Source organism: Cryptomeria japonica, chromosome 6, assembly GCF_030272615.1.
Source record: "Cryptomeria japonica chromosome 6, Sugi_1.0, whole genome shotgun sequence".
NCBI classification, from domain to species: Eukaryota; Viridiplantae; Streptophyta; class Pinopsida; order Cupressales; family Cupressaceae; genus Cryptomeria; species Cryptomeria japonica.
The window spans coordinates 660073869-660088777 of record NC_081410.1 but is presented as its reverse complement, the minus strand read 5'-3'; the positions used below and the strand labels follow the sequence as shown (position 1 = coordinate 660088777).

Here is a 14909-nt window from a genome sequence, read left to right as displayed (position 1 = left end):
TATAAACAAGCAATAAAGGAAAAATGATAAGGTGATATTTCTCAAACCATACATTCAAGGTAAGTTCTCTCATTTTTTCAGTTTTTTTATCAGATTGCAAATGATTCCCAATTCATTTGTAAGCTTAAATGCATGACACCAATAAAAATTTAAATAGAATAAGTTTGATTAATTATGTATAAACGATCATTGGAAAAAAAAAATAACTTTTATTAGCACTAATATTATTACACTTCACCTTATGCTATCATTATAAAATACCTCCCAAAATTAACAAATTGAAATACAGAGACAAGCTTCTATTTATCTTTTTTCGAAAGATTAAAATACAAATGGAATAGAATAATAGAAGATTTTTAATGCGCAGAGGAGGCCATAGATAGCCTATAATGCATTGGAGGCCTCCTTGATCTCTTCAAAGCACTCGCCAAAACACTTGGCCAAACTATCACAATCTACGTAACCTTTGACGCCAATCACATCCAACCTTAATTTTCCCATGTAGCTCACCATCGTCAACAGAAGGGTCTGTAAAACACCACAGATCTTCACATTACTCTTTAAATCTTCAAAAGTCTGTGATAGATATATATTCTTATTGATAAAATTTTGTTTTAAAAACAATGGATAGCACAAGAAGGAACAGCTTAAATCACACATACTAGCTTACATTTCTAAGCTTAAAATGTTAAACATTCAGAATTGATTGACATTATTTAGACTTAATATATTGCTTAATGTATGTGATCAGACTAAGAATATACTTCTAAACTTAAAAGTATTAATACATTCAAAATTGACTAACATTCTCTAGACTTAATATGTTACTTAATATGTGAGGTTTAAAACTGGCCAGCGAAAAATAGAAAAAGGTGTAAACATTCCTGTTAGTAAGATCTTGGTAAACAGTTTTCAGCTGGTTAGTAAGTAACTTACCTGAGGCAAACCGGAAACCGAGAAAAACATGTTCTTCACCGGAATTTCATTCAGTGCCATCTTCTCCATCGGGCCGGTCAGATTGGATACTGTTAATGTTGCATTTGTCATAGTCTTATAAAAGCATTTAGCAGACGCCTGCAATACATAATTGTGCAACCTGTTAATATTCTAGACTAGACTAGTGTTATACTCCATGCTCTAAAAGCCATTGATATTCGCATACCTCTCGGCCCAGGTAGCTGAGTAGTCGACCTGTAATGAACCCTTCACGTGACATTTTCTTCCGATCTATGATTTTTTTGGCTCTTCGCACGAAATCCAATGGACTCTCCACATTAGCGGTGGAAATGGGTATATGCAACAGTCCAAAGCGGTTCCCCCACGGTGCTTCACTTTCAGGTTTCATCATCTCTTTTATATCCTGTAAAAATCCCATATAACAAACGAGTACAATAAGATATTGTTGTGACAAGAAATATTAATGGTTTGTGAGTCACAATGTTTCCTAAATCCTTAGACAGATTGCGTACGACCTTCAATCCTGACAGAACTCTTGTATTGATTGCAACAAGCCCTGTTACTCTTGACTTTTTCATTTCCTTCCTGTTTCCTCCTGCAATCAGCACGAGTTATAACGAGTCAATCACAATTGTAATTTTGAATATATACATCCATTGTTGCAAATCTCACCATGAGAATGAGTAGTTTCCAGATATCGTTGAAAACCGTAGAGTATTACGCCCATTATCACATCGTTTACCGTCTGCAAAAGCATGTTAGCGAAATAAGGGTGGCATGATGAACAAGCTAGAAAGAACAGATATGAAATGAGGGTAAGATGAAAAACTTTACTCCGCCGACGGATTTCTTAATCTTTGTGATGTCTTCCATGGGGAAGGTGAGATGGGTCATAACTTTAGGCAGAATCTCCACCCCTGGAGGCCCTCGAATGGCTAGCTTGCTATCGTCCATCAATGTCATTCTCAGGAAACTGCCAATGAGATCAGAAAGAGTTTACCACAATACAAGCATAAGCACAAGTAGCCTATGGAACATATACTTGGCCGAAAGCCATGAATAAGATGGTGAAGTAGCTTTGTGGGGCACTGATTTGGAACAAGGAAATGTGAGGGGAAGATTGGGATTGTCCGCTCTGGTGAAACAGCAAAAGAGTAAGGACATGAGAGAAGTGCCATCGCCTAAAGAATGGTGCATGTTTATAATGCATATGGATCTCGCCTTGCTTGTATCGTAGTTGAGAAAGTGGAACTGCCAGAGGGGCCGATTCTTAGGAAGAGGAGTTAGGTGTATGTTACAGATATAATCATTCACAAACTCATCATATTCAGTTTGGCCTGGAGGAAACTCTGGAACAATTACATGATCATCCACATTCACTTCAGTTTTCACCCAACAAAGCACTCCATGCTTGTCCTCGCTCTGCCATCAAACAAGAAATATATATTAGGTATTAATGATATTAGGTACTAGTATATTTGTATTTTTTTTTAAATATATGTAGAGAGATATCACATAATTGTCTTGCATGTTTATTAGTTGTCAAGAAGGACATGGACCTGAATAATGCTGCACTCTTTCACTGTCATTAAAATGTAACAGTTTCATATAATTAGAGACAAGTGACAATGATTCTATTTTATTTAGAATAATAAAATAATACTTATAAAGAAACTGAAACATACATACATTTACCTGTCATCTACACGTCAAATTTTTTCAGAACCAATTTTTTGTTTATGAATATTTGTATGTCATTGTATATGCCTCTCGACATAAATATGCTGATGATAATTTGTCAAATATGATTCTAAATGTTAATGAAAATCTCTTACACAATCCCATTTAGAAATAACAGACTATCGATAATTATATTATTAATTTTGGAAATCTAATACATACCATTATGCTGCAAAAACGGGGGTTGCATGGCAGAAGAATGTCCTTTATGGTTTTCTTGGCTCTTAACACATCTATGGATTGCTCCACCTCAAAAATGACTTGGTTGCCAAAGGGACTCACTGCCTCGCCGCCATTACCATTTACTAACTCTGCTTCCATGGCCGAATAGAACAATTTCCTGTAACACCAAGATATTGCCAAATCGCTGTGCTTCTGAAATGCTAAAATACATATAATCTGCATGATCATCTCTTACATGTTTATTAAATGAGTATTGAAACAACTATCCCCTCAACAGTAAACTTCACTTGTATTATTGTTTAATACTTAATTTTTGTAATTCTGAAAATGACAAAAGTGGGTAGCATTTAAGGTTGGGGGCTGAGATGGAAGACCCATATATGGCATGTTGTTGACCCATTCCTAATATTGGAGATTAGGAATGTGCAAATGATTAGTGAGGGTGATTAGGTTAAATAATGAGAGGTTATAGTGCAAGTGGACAAGTTAGGAGGATGTGATGGGTCTCCCATTATTTAACCCAATCACTTTCACTAATCAATGGGTGAACAACATCCTATAAATGGCTCTTCCATCTCAACCTCCCACCTTAAATGCTACCCTCTCTTGTCATTTTTTGAGAGTTACAGAAATTAAGTGTTGAGCAATAAGACAAGTAAAGTTTGTTGTTGGGCAGATAGTTGTTTTAATACTCATTTAATAAACATGTATCTCTTATCCCTCTTCATTCCTACAATTCCATGTCTTATTAATATATATATAAAAAAAATTAAACTGAATCAATTTAACTTTTATACTAATATTCTTTCTTAAATCTTAATCATGAAATAAAAATTATTTTTCAAAATCATATTCTTCCATAACCACAAATTTGACTTTCTGAATAGAATTGAACAAGTTCTTTTAAAAACATTTTATAATAACAAGAAACCAGCAATCAATATAATATAGGCTATTCTGTTTTCATTTCTAACAAAAACATAGAATATATTATTAATTAATGATGGTTCTAAAATTTCAGGTGGACCATCCCCACATACATTTGTCCATCCCAGTTAAATATTAGAAAGCCAAACATTTTATTTAAACGCCATTACATAGCAATATGCTTCATAAACCCTAAACCTCTGTATTCTATTGAGCTTCCACTGGCTTTCAGTCATGGTGTCACAATACCTGCAATAATACAATGAAAGAAATGGTCGTCAAAAATGCAAACAAGAAAGAAAACAATTTTGAAGGGATCGAGTATGATGAGGAACGTTTCTTCCGCATAGAATTATCAATGCAGAATGTTGAATAGACATTTGTGTTTGAAAGTTAGGTTTATATGATGATTTTATTTTTAGATTTCAAAGGTCTCATTCATACAATGATTTTGATCAAAATAAAAATGGTGAACAAATCATGTGGAGAAGAGAGGAGCATGACAAGTTCTCATGGACAAGGCTCAATTGTGTTGAAATGGTGAACACATTGCAATTAACGATCAAACTGTTGTACAAAAAAAGTAGTAAACTGAAATTGATATTCAATAGATTCATATTACATTGCTTTTCAAATGATTTTCATGCAAAACTACTAACTAACCTAACTTAATTTGTTAAATGTAAACCTTATTTCCTAACAATCCCACCTTAAGCTTTACATTATGGAAAAAGAAAGGGAAGAGGGTTAAAAAGTTCCAAAATATCTTCAATAATGATTATTTTTCAGGCCTTGTGGAGAGGTTTTTCATTTTAACTATGCATTTCACCTTAGAAGGTATTCATAGTAGTTCCTATTCCTACTATTTTCCCATGTTAAATAATTTACACCATAAAGTGAAGATAATTTAATTTCTTTTGTTTCTCTTTTTTTTTTTGAAATAATCTATAACAAATGATATTTTCAAGAAAGATGATTTGTAATTACATTTTGGTTTGATCTATTTCCTTTATAGATTTGAATTATCCAAACCCCCCTCACACTCTCTTCCCTAAGATTGTTAATTGTGTGAAGGTGCCTCTTAGCTAACTTGGCCTCTTCTACCCCCTAGTTCATGAAACCTTGATTCTTAATACCCCAACCTCTTTGATTCCTCTAGCTCTTTGTTTCCCCTCCCTTAATGTTATTCCCCCTTTCTTTCTACTAATTTCTTTCTTCTAAATAATCCCAAAAAAATTGTTGTTAATCTCACATCCATAAGTAAAAAATAGGTCTTAAAGAGTAAAACAATTGGTTCCTCAAAAGGTTACTAGACTTTGTTTTCCCCTACTATTTGAAACCTCTTGATGGTGTGAACAAGGTGTTTTACCTAGCTGTGTCATCATCTAGATTCTATTCAAACAAGTTGTTGATGTTTCCTAAGTTTACACATAGGATAATTATAATTGTATTTTGAAGTCATGAGACTAAGAAACATGTAGGACCATTAATGGTCCTCAATGGATTGATCCATCTAATAGAGAAGAGGAAAATACTCAATTGATGAAACTAGAAGAAGGGTGGATCAAGATAAAAATTTACAGGGCCTCAAAAGGAAATCTAAGCTCATCCAAGGCAGGATGTGTCGCTCAAAATTGGTGTGAAAATATTCTTGCATGGAGTGTACAGAAGCTTGAGGAGGGGGCCAATAATGAAGATAAAGCAAAAGCAATATTGCTCGTTGTAAACTTGGTGAGCAAAATTTTGGCTTCCAAAGTTCATCTAGAGGGTGACTCACAAATAATCACTAATGCTATTATCAAAGGGGAGATGCAAATGTGAAAATTAAATAAAATTATTAAAATTATGAAACACAAACTTATTTCATTTCAAAATCACATATATTAGACTAGAGGGAAATGAGGTGGCTGAAAGGTTGTCTGAGAGGACAGCGTATTATGCAACAAGAGCAAAAGATTTGGGATGATCTTTAGGCAACACTGGTCATCGAGGATGATAGCATATGGGTAGTAATGAACATATCTTGAGTAGATAGGGAATTGAATGCAATGCCCATCCCAAGACAATTGGAATGAGTGTCGCATTTTAAAGAAAGGGTAGGTGGTAGTCTCATTCTATTGAGGAAGTTGGCAGAGGAGGGAAGAGACATTGTTATTTTATATGGAGGTAAATTATTCTCTATAAACCACCAAACAAATGATAGCATTATGGAGGAAGATATCCAATAACAAACTATGGAATGTGCTTAAAATTGAAGATCCCATGTTCCTCCAAGTAGTGAAGATGATTCTTGGCGATGAATTCTTGAGGGTAGAGTACAAATATCGAACAAATATAGATATTGCCTCCCTCTTTTTGGTGTGCTATCTGGAATTGGGCAACAAGGAAGAGGTGCATTGGATCATGAACTAGTGCATTATAAGAGATGAATGGTAGTGGGGTGTTGGCGCCTTCATGGCTATTGCAAGAGTAGGAGAGGGTTTTTTTGTATCGAGAGGAGATTGGATCCATGTAGCGGAAAACACACCTCCATTGTGACACTTACTCATTTGGAGTGCATCTTATGACAAGGAGGACCACAAAACTAAGGCCTAGATTGGTTGGAGTTTCATGAAAGAACACCTCAGAGATAGGGAGGCAGAGGAGAAGAAAGGAGGTAGTGAGCAAAAGAAGTTATGAATAATGTCAAAGTTCAACAAGAAAGACTATTCTAATAGGGAACAACAAGTGTAACCATGGAACAAAGGATTGTAGATATGTTGGTTTTTTTATGTCATTATTTTTTGTTTATAGTATGGTAGTATAATCAAGTCGGGTGGGTATAAATGATATAATTTTGGGGAGGATTGTAGAAATTTCATTTGCAAAAATAGTAGAATCTTAGCAGATGATTTTTTGTTATAAATTTTTGATTCAATATGTTTTATATTCAATTGAAATTTCATAAATTTATTGAACAAAATAAAAATGGTCAATAGAGTATGTGTAAAGGAGTGTGATAACTTGAATGAACAGGGGCACGGTTGTGTTAGAATGGTGAGCACATTGCAACTAACGATCAAACCAGTGTAAAAGAAACAATAAACTAAAAATGATATTCAATATATTCATTTATTAAATTGCTTCTCAAATAATTTTACAAAGCCTTAATTTTTCCATGCAAAACTAACTTAGGAGAATGAAATTAATAACCAACTAACTAACCTAACTTAAAATTTATTATATGTAAACCTTATTTCCTAACAACACCCCCCCCCCCCAACCCTTAAGGTTTGCATTATGAAAAAATAAAAATAGGAAAACAACTGAATCAACATTTGTTAGCAACAACAAGGAAGGAAAACTGAGAGGGGGGGGAGTGAATCACTTTTCACCGGATCTAGAAACTTATCTTCAAAAACAAATGTACTAAACTGCAGCAATAACAAAGACAAGAAAATTGAAGGCACAACACATAACACCAAAATTTTCACATGGAAAACCTGGTTAAGGGAAAAACCATGGTGGGAACCTACCCACAGTAAGATGATACTCTACAGTAGGGTCAGTGCAAGAAGCTGAGTCCACTTTTTGGCCAAAAAGTGGAAGTGTTTTCCCTGATTTTCAGATTTTGTCTCATTTGAGCTTAAATTTTGAAACACTTAGAGATTGAATCTTGGAAAAAGACAGTAATATAAAAGATATCCCTTTTAGTGTACTTTCCAAATATGTAATTTATTTTAATACCCACATAATAAAAAATAACTTTTTGAATGGAGTTCTAAAAACTATGTTATAAAAAATGCTTGTTTCAGGACCATACCATGCATGTGTATGACCCACACTTTTTGACACAATTAAAATTATTTTCTCAAACCGTTTTGGGAAATGGTTTGTAACACACTGAAGATTGATGAGCATATTTTCTGTATTTTTTTTTCTAATATTTTTTCTCAAACTGTTTTGGAAAATGTTGTTCAAAACCCACACATAACATCACTATACCTGCATCAAAGGTTCACGATTTTCCATTAAGAGGTCGTAAAAAAGTTGCTCCAAGCATAAGACTATTGGTATAGGTATGAATGGAAGCATTATGGTTCCACACATGTCCATGGTTTCATTTAGCTCCCAAGTGACCCCCATATGGACACCATTAATTAGAACAATAATGATAAATTTCAAACAGCAAGAACATTTTTTGATAGATATGTTAGTACTTGGAATCCTTGATCTGAAAATGACCATACCAATAGGACACACCCCTCATTTTTTGATGACCCATGCTTGCTTGAAACAACATAAATTCTGTCTAATCATCCGCTCCTAGATTATGAAGCATTGTTGAAAATTGTACAAAGGTATACAAAATGTTCTAAACACACGTCTTGAAAAAAAGGGAAGAAATTTACAATGTTGTTGTAAAGATTTGTGGGCTGAACAACAAGACTCTACTTTAGCATTTGATGATAACAATAACACATCTTACAAACCCACTAAAAATGATGACCACCTCAATATTCACAACCCTCAAATGCTTGTAATTTGGAGAGCTAATGTTAATTGCCAGCATGTCACTTCAAAAAAGGTTGCTTTGCAATATGTTTCTAAATATGCATCCAAATCAAGAAAAAATCTGAAAGCTATATTGTTAAAGAGAATAACAAATGCAAGTGACACTGTCGATAGAGATTTATAAGCATATCGAAAAATCATAATGGGCATAATTGTTGATTGTAATATTGGAGCACAAGAAACTTGTCACATGTAGCATAAATTACCTCTTATGAGTTGTAGCCGGTCATTTGTTTACTTGAATGTGGGCAGAAAAATCTTCCAATGTATAATAAATTCAGGCAATGAAGATGACCTAGCATCTAGTTATATCCAATCTTATATGGAACATTCTCTTGAATTGGACAAAATGTCTCTTATACAATCAATGCAAATGTACTCATATAGAAATTAGTGCAAAAAGGAGAAATGGCTATGGAGGAAACAAAAAGCAATTGTCAATGTTCACCCTCATTTTATAGAACCTAGAAATGAAGACAATGAAAATTTTGAAACATGTTTTTGGAGTAAACTCCTCCTCATAAACCTTTCTATAATATACCAAATTTCATTGGAATTAAAAAAGAACAAATATTACTAAATTGGAGGTTGCTAAAAGCAACAAATTACAACCATGGCACATTGATAGAATAACAAAGAATTCTACATCTGAAATTGGAGATAACAGTGATGACAACAATCTACAACATAAAAATCATATAGAATGGGAGTTGTTGTCCCAAATGGGTGCAACCAATAATTTTATAATGGATTAGCTGCAAATGTTGAAAGACAAGGCTTTGATGTCAACCATGGATGGAATGAAATCAATGTTCCTGACCAACTACGCAACACTGTTGTGCAATTTATATTTGTTGTAAAATCACATAATGATGATGTTGGCTTCCAATCATCAATAGCAGGCATATCAAAATTTTGGCTTGCACCTAAGAAGCAATTGGCATTGGATATTATCACCCGGCATCATATTGCACCTTGTCAAATGGTGCCTCTAATAATGCTTATTTAAGGGACCGCTAATACTGAAAAGTCATTTTTTATAGATTGTATCTAGGCATCTATAAATGGGTCTACATCTATCAAGGAAATCCCACTGATTGTTCTTTCCCCCATAGGTGTTGTTGCCTATAACATATGCGCAACAACAATCCATACATCCCTTCATGTTCCTATAAAAGAAATGCATCATTTGTGGGAGCAGTCTTTGACAACATTTCAAGAACAATTCAAATATGTCAAATACATACTAATTGATGAAATGAGCTTTTTGGGTCCAAAATTATTGCTTAAAATAGATAGCTATTTATATGAGGCATTCCTTAACAAACAAAATCAAAGTTTTTGTGGTTTGTCTGTTATTCTTGTTGGCGACCTTGGTCAACTACCACTAGTGTTAGATAAACCTATATATATGTTTTAGATTTAAGAGCATTAAGTTTGTGGTATACTTTCACAATAGTCATTACATTGGACACCATTTTTTGTCAACAAGGACAAAGCAAAAGTCAACAAAGATTTTATGTTATTCTTCATAATATAAGAGATGCTCAACCTATTGAGGATGATTGGCAAAGATTTATGAAGTAGACAAAATTGCATTTAAATGCAGAAATGAAAACAAAATTTGACATATCGATCCACCTATTTGCAACTAATGATTTGGCTAGACTGCATAACAGGAAAATGTTAAAACAATTAAATGTTCCCATCGCTATTAGTCTTGCTCAATCTAGTCAACAAACATCCATTGAATCCATTGATGATGAATAAATACAACTAGAGGTCTAATTGTGTATAGGTGAAAAAATAATTTTAACAACCAATTTGTGGATCCAAGTTGGCCTCGTCAATGGATCATTAGGAAAAAATCAAAGCAATTTGTGTATAACAGCAATTCGAAACCACCAGATCTACTAGTTTTTGTTGTTGTTGAGTTTGACTATTATATTGGGCCATCATGGGATATAGAAAACCCAAAAAGCATACCAATTGCTTCGATAACACGAGGAAATCGTACACAGCTTCTATTGACTATGGCATGGGCAATTACAATACACAACTTCCAAGGCCTTACACTAGATAAAGCTATAATTGACATTGGGAGAAATAAAAGGCAAGGCCTAACATTTCATTTTAAACTGCTTTATCTTATTTTGCTTTTCAGTTTCGTAGTGTTAGTGTAGGTTTTTTATATTTATTTTTCCTACACATTATTACGCATACTAAGGTTATATTATGTAATGCCCCTCTAATTCTGCATGAATAATGAGGCATTACGGTACCCACACTTTAGCATTGACGAGTAAGTATATTTGATATCTTATTTTACTTTAATAATGTGTGTAATGTAAGGTGCTTGAATTAGATTTTAAATTAATTGTGTTATGTAGGACTTTGAACATATAAAATTTCAATGAAGAGAAATTATTATTAATAATGGAATCCCACCCATAGTCTCAGCAAATCGGCCATTTTCTGAAAATGTTGCATTCACTGAATCCCACCCACAGCATCTTCTTAAGGAAATATACGACGCATCCATTTTCTGAAAATCTTGCTTCAGGTAGACATAGAGCAGGTTGCATGTTTGAATAAAGTATATAAGAAAATTATTTTGAAAGTATCGTAGCTCTTCTTTAGAATATACGATGCATGCAGTTTCCCCACGTTGGCTTAGAGGTACTCTCATGCAAGCTTTCCTTTTTTTTTTACTTTTGATAGGTTCTATATATTTGGGGACTTAATACTTTAGGTTTGTTATATTTATTTTAAGTAAAGTATCTATTGTGAAATTATTATGGATCATTTATATTCGTTTTTAATATTGATAGTTAAATTAGATAAAATTGTTTAGTAATAGGTAATTAGGATTAAGGAGTGAAGTTTCTTATGCCATCTTTGACCATGACTTTGATTTTCAAAGGGAACATTGAGTAAAAGTCAGAATATTTTATTTACATAAAATCTAAATCAAGTTAGCATTCATCTTATCCGTGTGCGGCTTCAAAGGAAATTTTAAATGAAAAATGCATGGAGTTTAATCTAGAAGACACTTTGTTAATTTTTGTTACAATATGAAAGTATTTAGAGGAATAGGTAATCTATAGTATAGGTTATACATTTGTCATAATATTGTGTATTTTGAGCCTTGATGACTATTTTGAGAGAATGTCTTTATACCTTTGCAATGCTTATTAAAGATTGAATTTGTACTAATTGTTCGAGATCAATATCTTTTTATCATTTAAAAAGGGGAATTTCATTATTTTGAATTGAGGGTAGTATAAGTGTTAATGTTATGGCAAGGATAACTTGTATTCTTGGTTAAATTGAGTAGGAAGGGGGATTTCTTATATGTATTTTTGAATTAAGTATTGTTTCTAACAAATTGATGACTATCCTCATAACATCCTATATAAAAATGTTTATGTATTTCTAGGTTAACTATTGTTAGTGGAGTCAAGTGAGTGGCCCTAGTACGGTTGTGTAGGTGTTAAGAAAGTATGCTACCTTTTATCTGGTAATGGAAAAAGCTTAAATTAGTAGGCTATGTGATGTGATGTTCATGTGTATTGGCTATGGATAGCCTATTTTTGTGAGTCTTGTATCGGATATATCTCCCTTGTGTTGATCCATTGAAAACTAGGTTATATCTTAGGATTGGTACTTTGTATATTACATGATCCATAGCAGCATATTGATTTGAGAATGTTGTAGGGATTCCTATGTGTGATTAATCTTATCTAGCGGGGACTTCGTCTATGTTTCACCTTAGTGGGTGGCAGCCGACGAGAGAACTGTCTAGGGTATGAGGCCCTAGAAAGGGTTGTGTAGCCACATTCATAAGCTTGTTTGATTTCTTTTTACGTCGAACTACAAAGTCTCTACGCATTCACGTAGGCAAGGCCATTTGTGATGAGCCCCCGAAACTATAGGTCTGGCCCTTAGGTCCGGCTCTCTGAGTTGTCTAGTATTACCTCTCTTTCGTAATGATATATGATGGTTCCAGAAGATTTATCTCTATGTATCTAACCTTCAATATATTTTACATTGTATGTCTACTCATGTAAACAGGTACGTAGGTACATGAATCAAGGTGCAAATTTTACTTTAAAAAAGTGATCTCAGGTACGAAATGCCAGTTTTGTTAATTGAGTGTGATCATGATCTCCTTTGCCTTAATTAGAGTAATATGTTAAAAAGAAAAAAAAATTAGTCCTACTTTTTAGTGATGCTGACTTGGGTAAGAAGTGGGTATTACATATTAGGATGGTTTATATGAGGACGTGTGGCATATTCCTACATTTACATGTGTCATTCACACCCACATTTGGGTGGTTGAAAATCACACCCTCTTTTGGACTCATTTGCCACCTCCCCATAACCATTTGTTTATTTTTATCTGAGTTGGTTTGCCACATGTTTGGCATTTTCCAAGTAGGCACAACTCCCACCTAATTCGGTTATTTGGGAGTTATTATTCCTCTTGGAATTATTTTCTCACATTTTCCTATATATTCAGCACTCACCTCTCCCTTATGAGCTAATCCAGTTGAGCACATATCAACACAGTTAGTACAAGAGAGTGTGGATCCATATTGTATCACTTGGAGTGTAATAATATCATTATTTTGTTATTGCACCATCTTCCATCATTTCATCATCTTTGTTGCTCATGTATAGAAGGTTGATCTTGGTTTTGTAGGTGATCATGGGAGATTGAGTCCATCAATGACTCTAACATGTAGGTCTTGATTTAATAAGATTTTCATATGTTGTTGAGGTCTCTGTTACTACTTATCAAATTGCCATTAGTTTCATATCCAAAGTCATACTATATTCTAGTCGGTTAGTATTATCGAATCATGCAGTTGGTACACACAAAGAAGTCGGTATGAACAGTCTAGTCGGTTACTGAAGAAAGCAGTCATAGAACACAGTATTCACTGAGTTGTTTACTGAGTAAAGGTTCATGGCTACCGAGTGGTAAAGTTAACTCACCAAGTGAAACGTCTTACTAGATACATTGAACCTGGACATGCACATGAAAACATGTTACAAGATCGAGGCACATCTAACCTTTTTTGCATTGGAAATTGCACTAGGAGATTGTGCATGATTACAAGATCAATCTAATCTATGAGATATTTTGTTTAATCGAAGAATCTTTTTGTAAGATCGAAGCAATGAATCAGATCACCACTGTAAGAGATCTATATATATAGCATGATTCTAGGGTTAGACATAAGACTTGATATGATGTGATAAGAGATGCAATGAGATTGCAGTGTGTATACATGAAGGAAGACTGTTACAGAGACATAAAGAGGTCACCGAGAAGGTTATCAGTGAACAATCGAAGAATAGAGTAAATAGAAGGGTTTATCGAGTTTCATTATGGGTTACCAAGGTATGCTACAAGCTAGGTAATCTTATTCAGAGCACATAGAATCTGCTTTAACATTTCAGATGTAAAGTTGCAGATATTTGTAATGATTATATTGTAATATTTTGAAGTTGTAAGAGAAACCTTTAACAGGGTAAAAGACTCTAACCAAGTCTATAAATTGTAAATCTTTTAACCAGGTGCTACACTTATATAGTGTTGTACAAATCCTTTAGTAAGGTAGATCTAACTGATCTTAATACTCCTAACAGGGTAAGCTATCAGAAATAGCTAAATGTAGCTCTAACCGAGCATTCTTTATTATTGCAGTAGTGAAGTTGTGGGTGTCATCCCCACCGCAGTTTTTCTCTCTAACCAAGAGTTTCTGCGTGACCAAAATATATGTGTTATGGAGTGAATCATGTATGACTGTTATCTGTTGATTATAGTTTTATTTTATGTTACTACACTATTCTATTTATGCATAACAGCAAGGTTATTACAAAGGAAAAGTTTTGGAGTACTGATTCACCCCTCCCCTCTCAGTACATTAGCTTTCTATATTGGGCCTAACAATTGGTATCAGAGCTTGAATCTTGGAAAAGGGTTTAACCACCTAAAGAGAAAGATCTTAGCAATGGAAGGCTACAAACAATCTCAGAGGATTGTGCATCTTCAAGAAGAGCTAGATAATACAAATCAAGTGATTGCAGACATGCAGAGGCAAATGCCAAAATCTTTGAAAGTAAGGAGAAGATTATCTGATGACTTGCAGGATTCTCAAGAGCTAGTGGAAAAAATTGAGACATCATCTGAGAACAGTATATCTGAAGAAACTGAAGAAATGATTGGAATGTTGAAAGAAAAGAACAAAGCATTGGCTGATCAACTAAAAGCAATGAAAAGAGAACATGAATATTTCAATACACAAATGACTGAAAATCTAGATGCATTAAGGAGAGCTGAGGATAAAGCAAGAGATCTACAAAGAGAGAAACAACAACTTGAAGCTCTAGTATCTGATAAGGATGATGAAATCATGAGGTTAACTGGTATTCAACAAAATATGACAGATCAACTAGTTTATGCTCATCATGAAGCAATTCTGAAGAATGATGAAAATCAATCATTGAAACTTGAAGTATCAAGGTTGACTGGTGAA

The 14909-nt window shown here is 33.9% G+C and overlaps 2 protein-coding genes across 2 annotated transcripts in view; both read right to left on the bottom strand.

The window, feature by feature from the left end:
* Nucleotides 1-305: 305 nt before the first annotated feature.
* Nucleotides 306-1920, bottom strand: LOC131054832 (wax ester synthase/diacylglycerol acyltransferase 11). The gene is made up of 6 exons (XM_057989445.2): nucleotides 1792-1920; nucleotides 1630-1702; nucleotides 1473-1552; nucleotides 1163-1360; nucleotides 937-1074; nucleotides 306-528 (listed from the first exon to the last, which is right to left on the bottom strand). The coding sequence occupies exons 1-6, from the start codon at nucleotides 1918-1920 to the stop codon at nucleotides 385-387; spliced, it is 762 nt and encodes a 253-aa protein (XP_057845428.2). The 3' UTR covers nucleotides 306-384.
* Nucleotides 1921-1953: 33 nt separating this feature from the next.
* Nucleotides 1954-14909, bottom strand: part of LOC131855990 (uncharacterized) — a 32105-nt gene continuing 19149 nt past the window's right edge. The window contains exons 3-4 of the mRNA XM_059222251.1: nucleotides 2860-3096; nucleotides 1954-2379 (exon numbers count right to left, since the gene is read on the bottom strand). Coding sequence (XP_059078234.1) covers nucleotides 1954-2379; nucleotides 2860-3096 — 663 coding nt within the window. The remainder of the gene's footprint in view (nucleotides 2380-2859; nucleotides 3097-14909) is intronic.

Bases quoted from the DNA above. Each gene is read 5' to 3' on its own strand.
- LOC131054832 (XM_057989445.2), bottom strand. From the start codon at position 1,920: ATGACATTGATGGACGATAGCAAGCTAGCCATTCGAGGGCCTCCAGGG. The intron at 1,703-1,791 runs GTAAAGTTTTTC...ATGCTTTTGCAG, and splicing joins TTAAGAAATCCGTCGGCGGA to ACGGTAAACGATGTGATAAT. The intron at 529-936 runs GTAAGTTACTTA...GGTGTTTTACAG, and splicing joins CGGTTTCCGGTTTGCCTCAG to ACCCTTCTGTTGACGATGGT.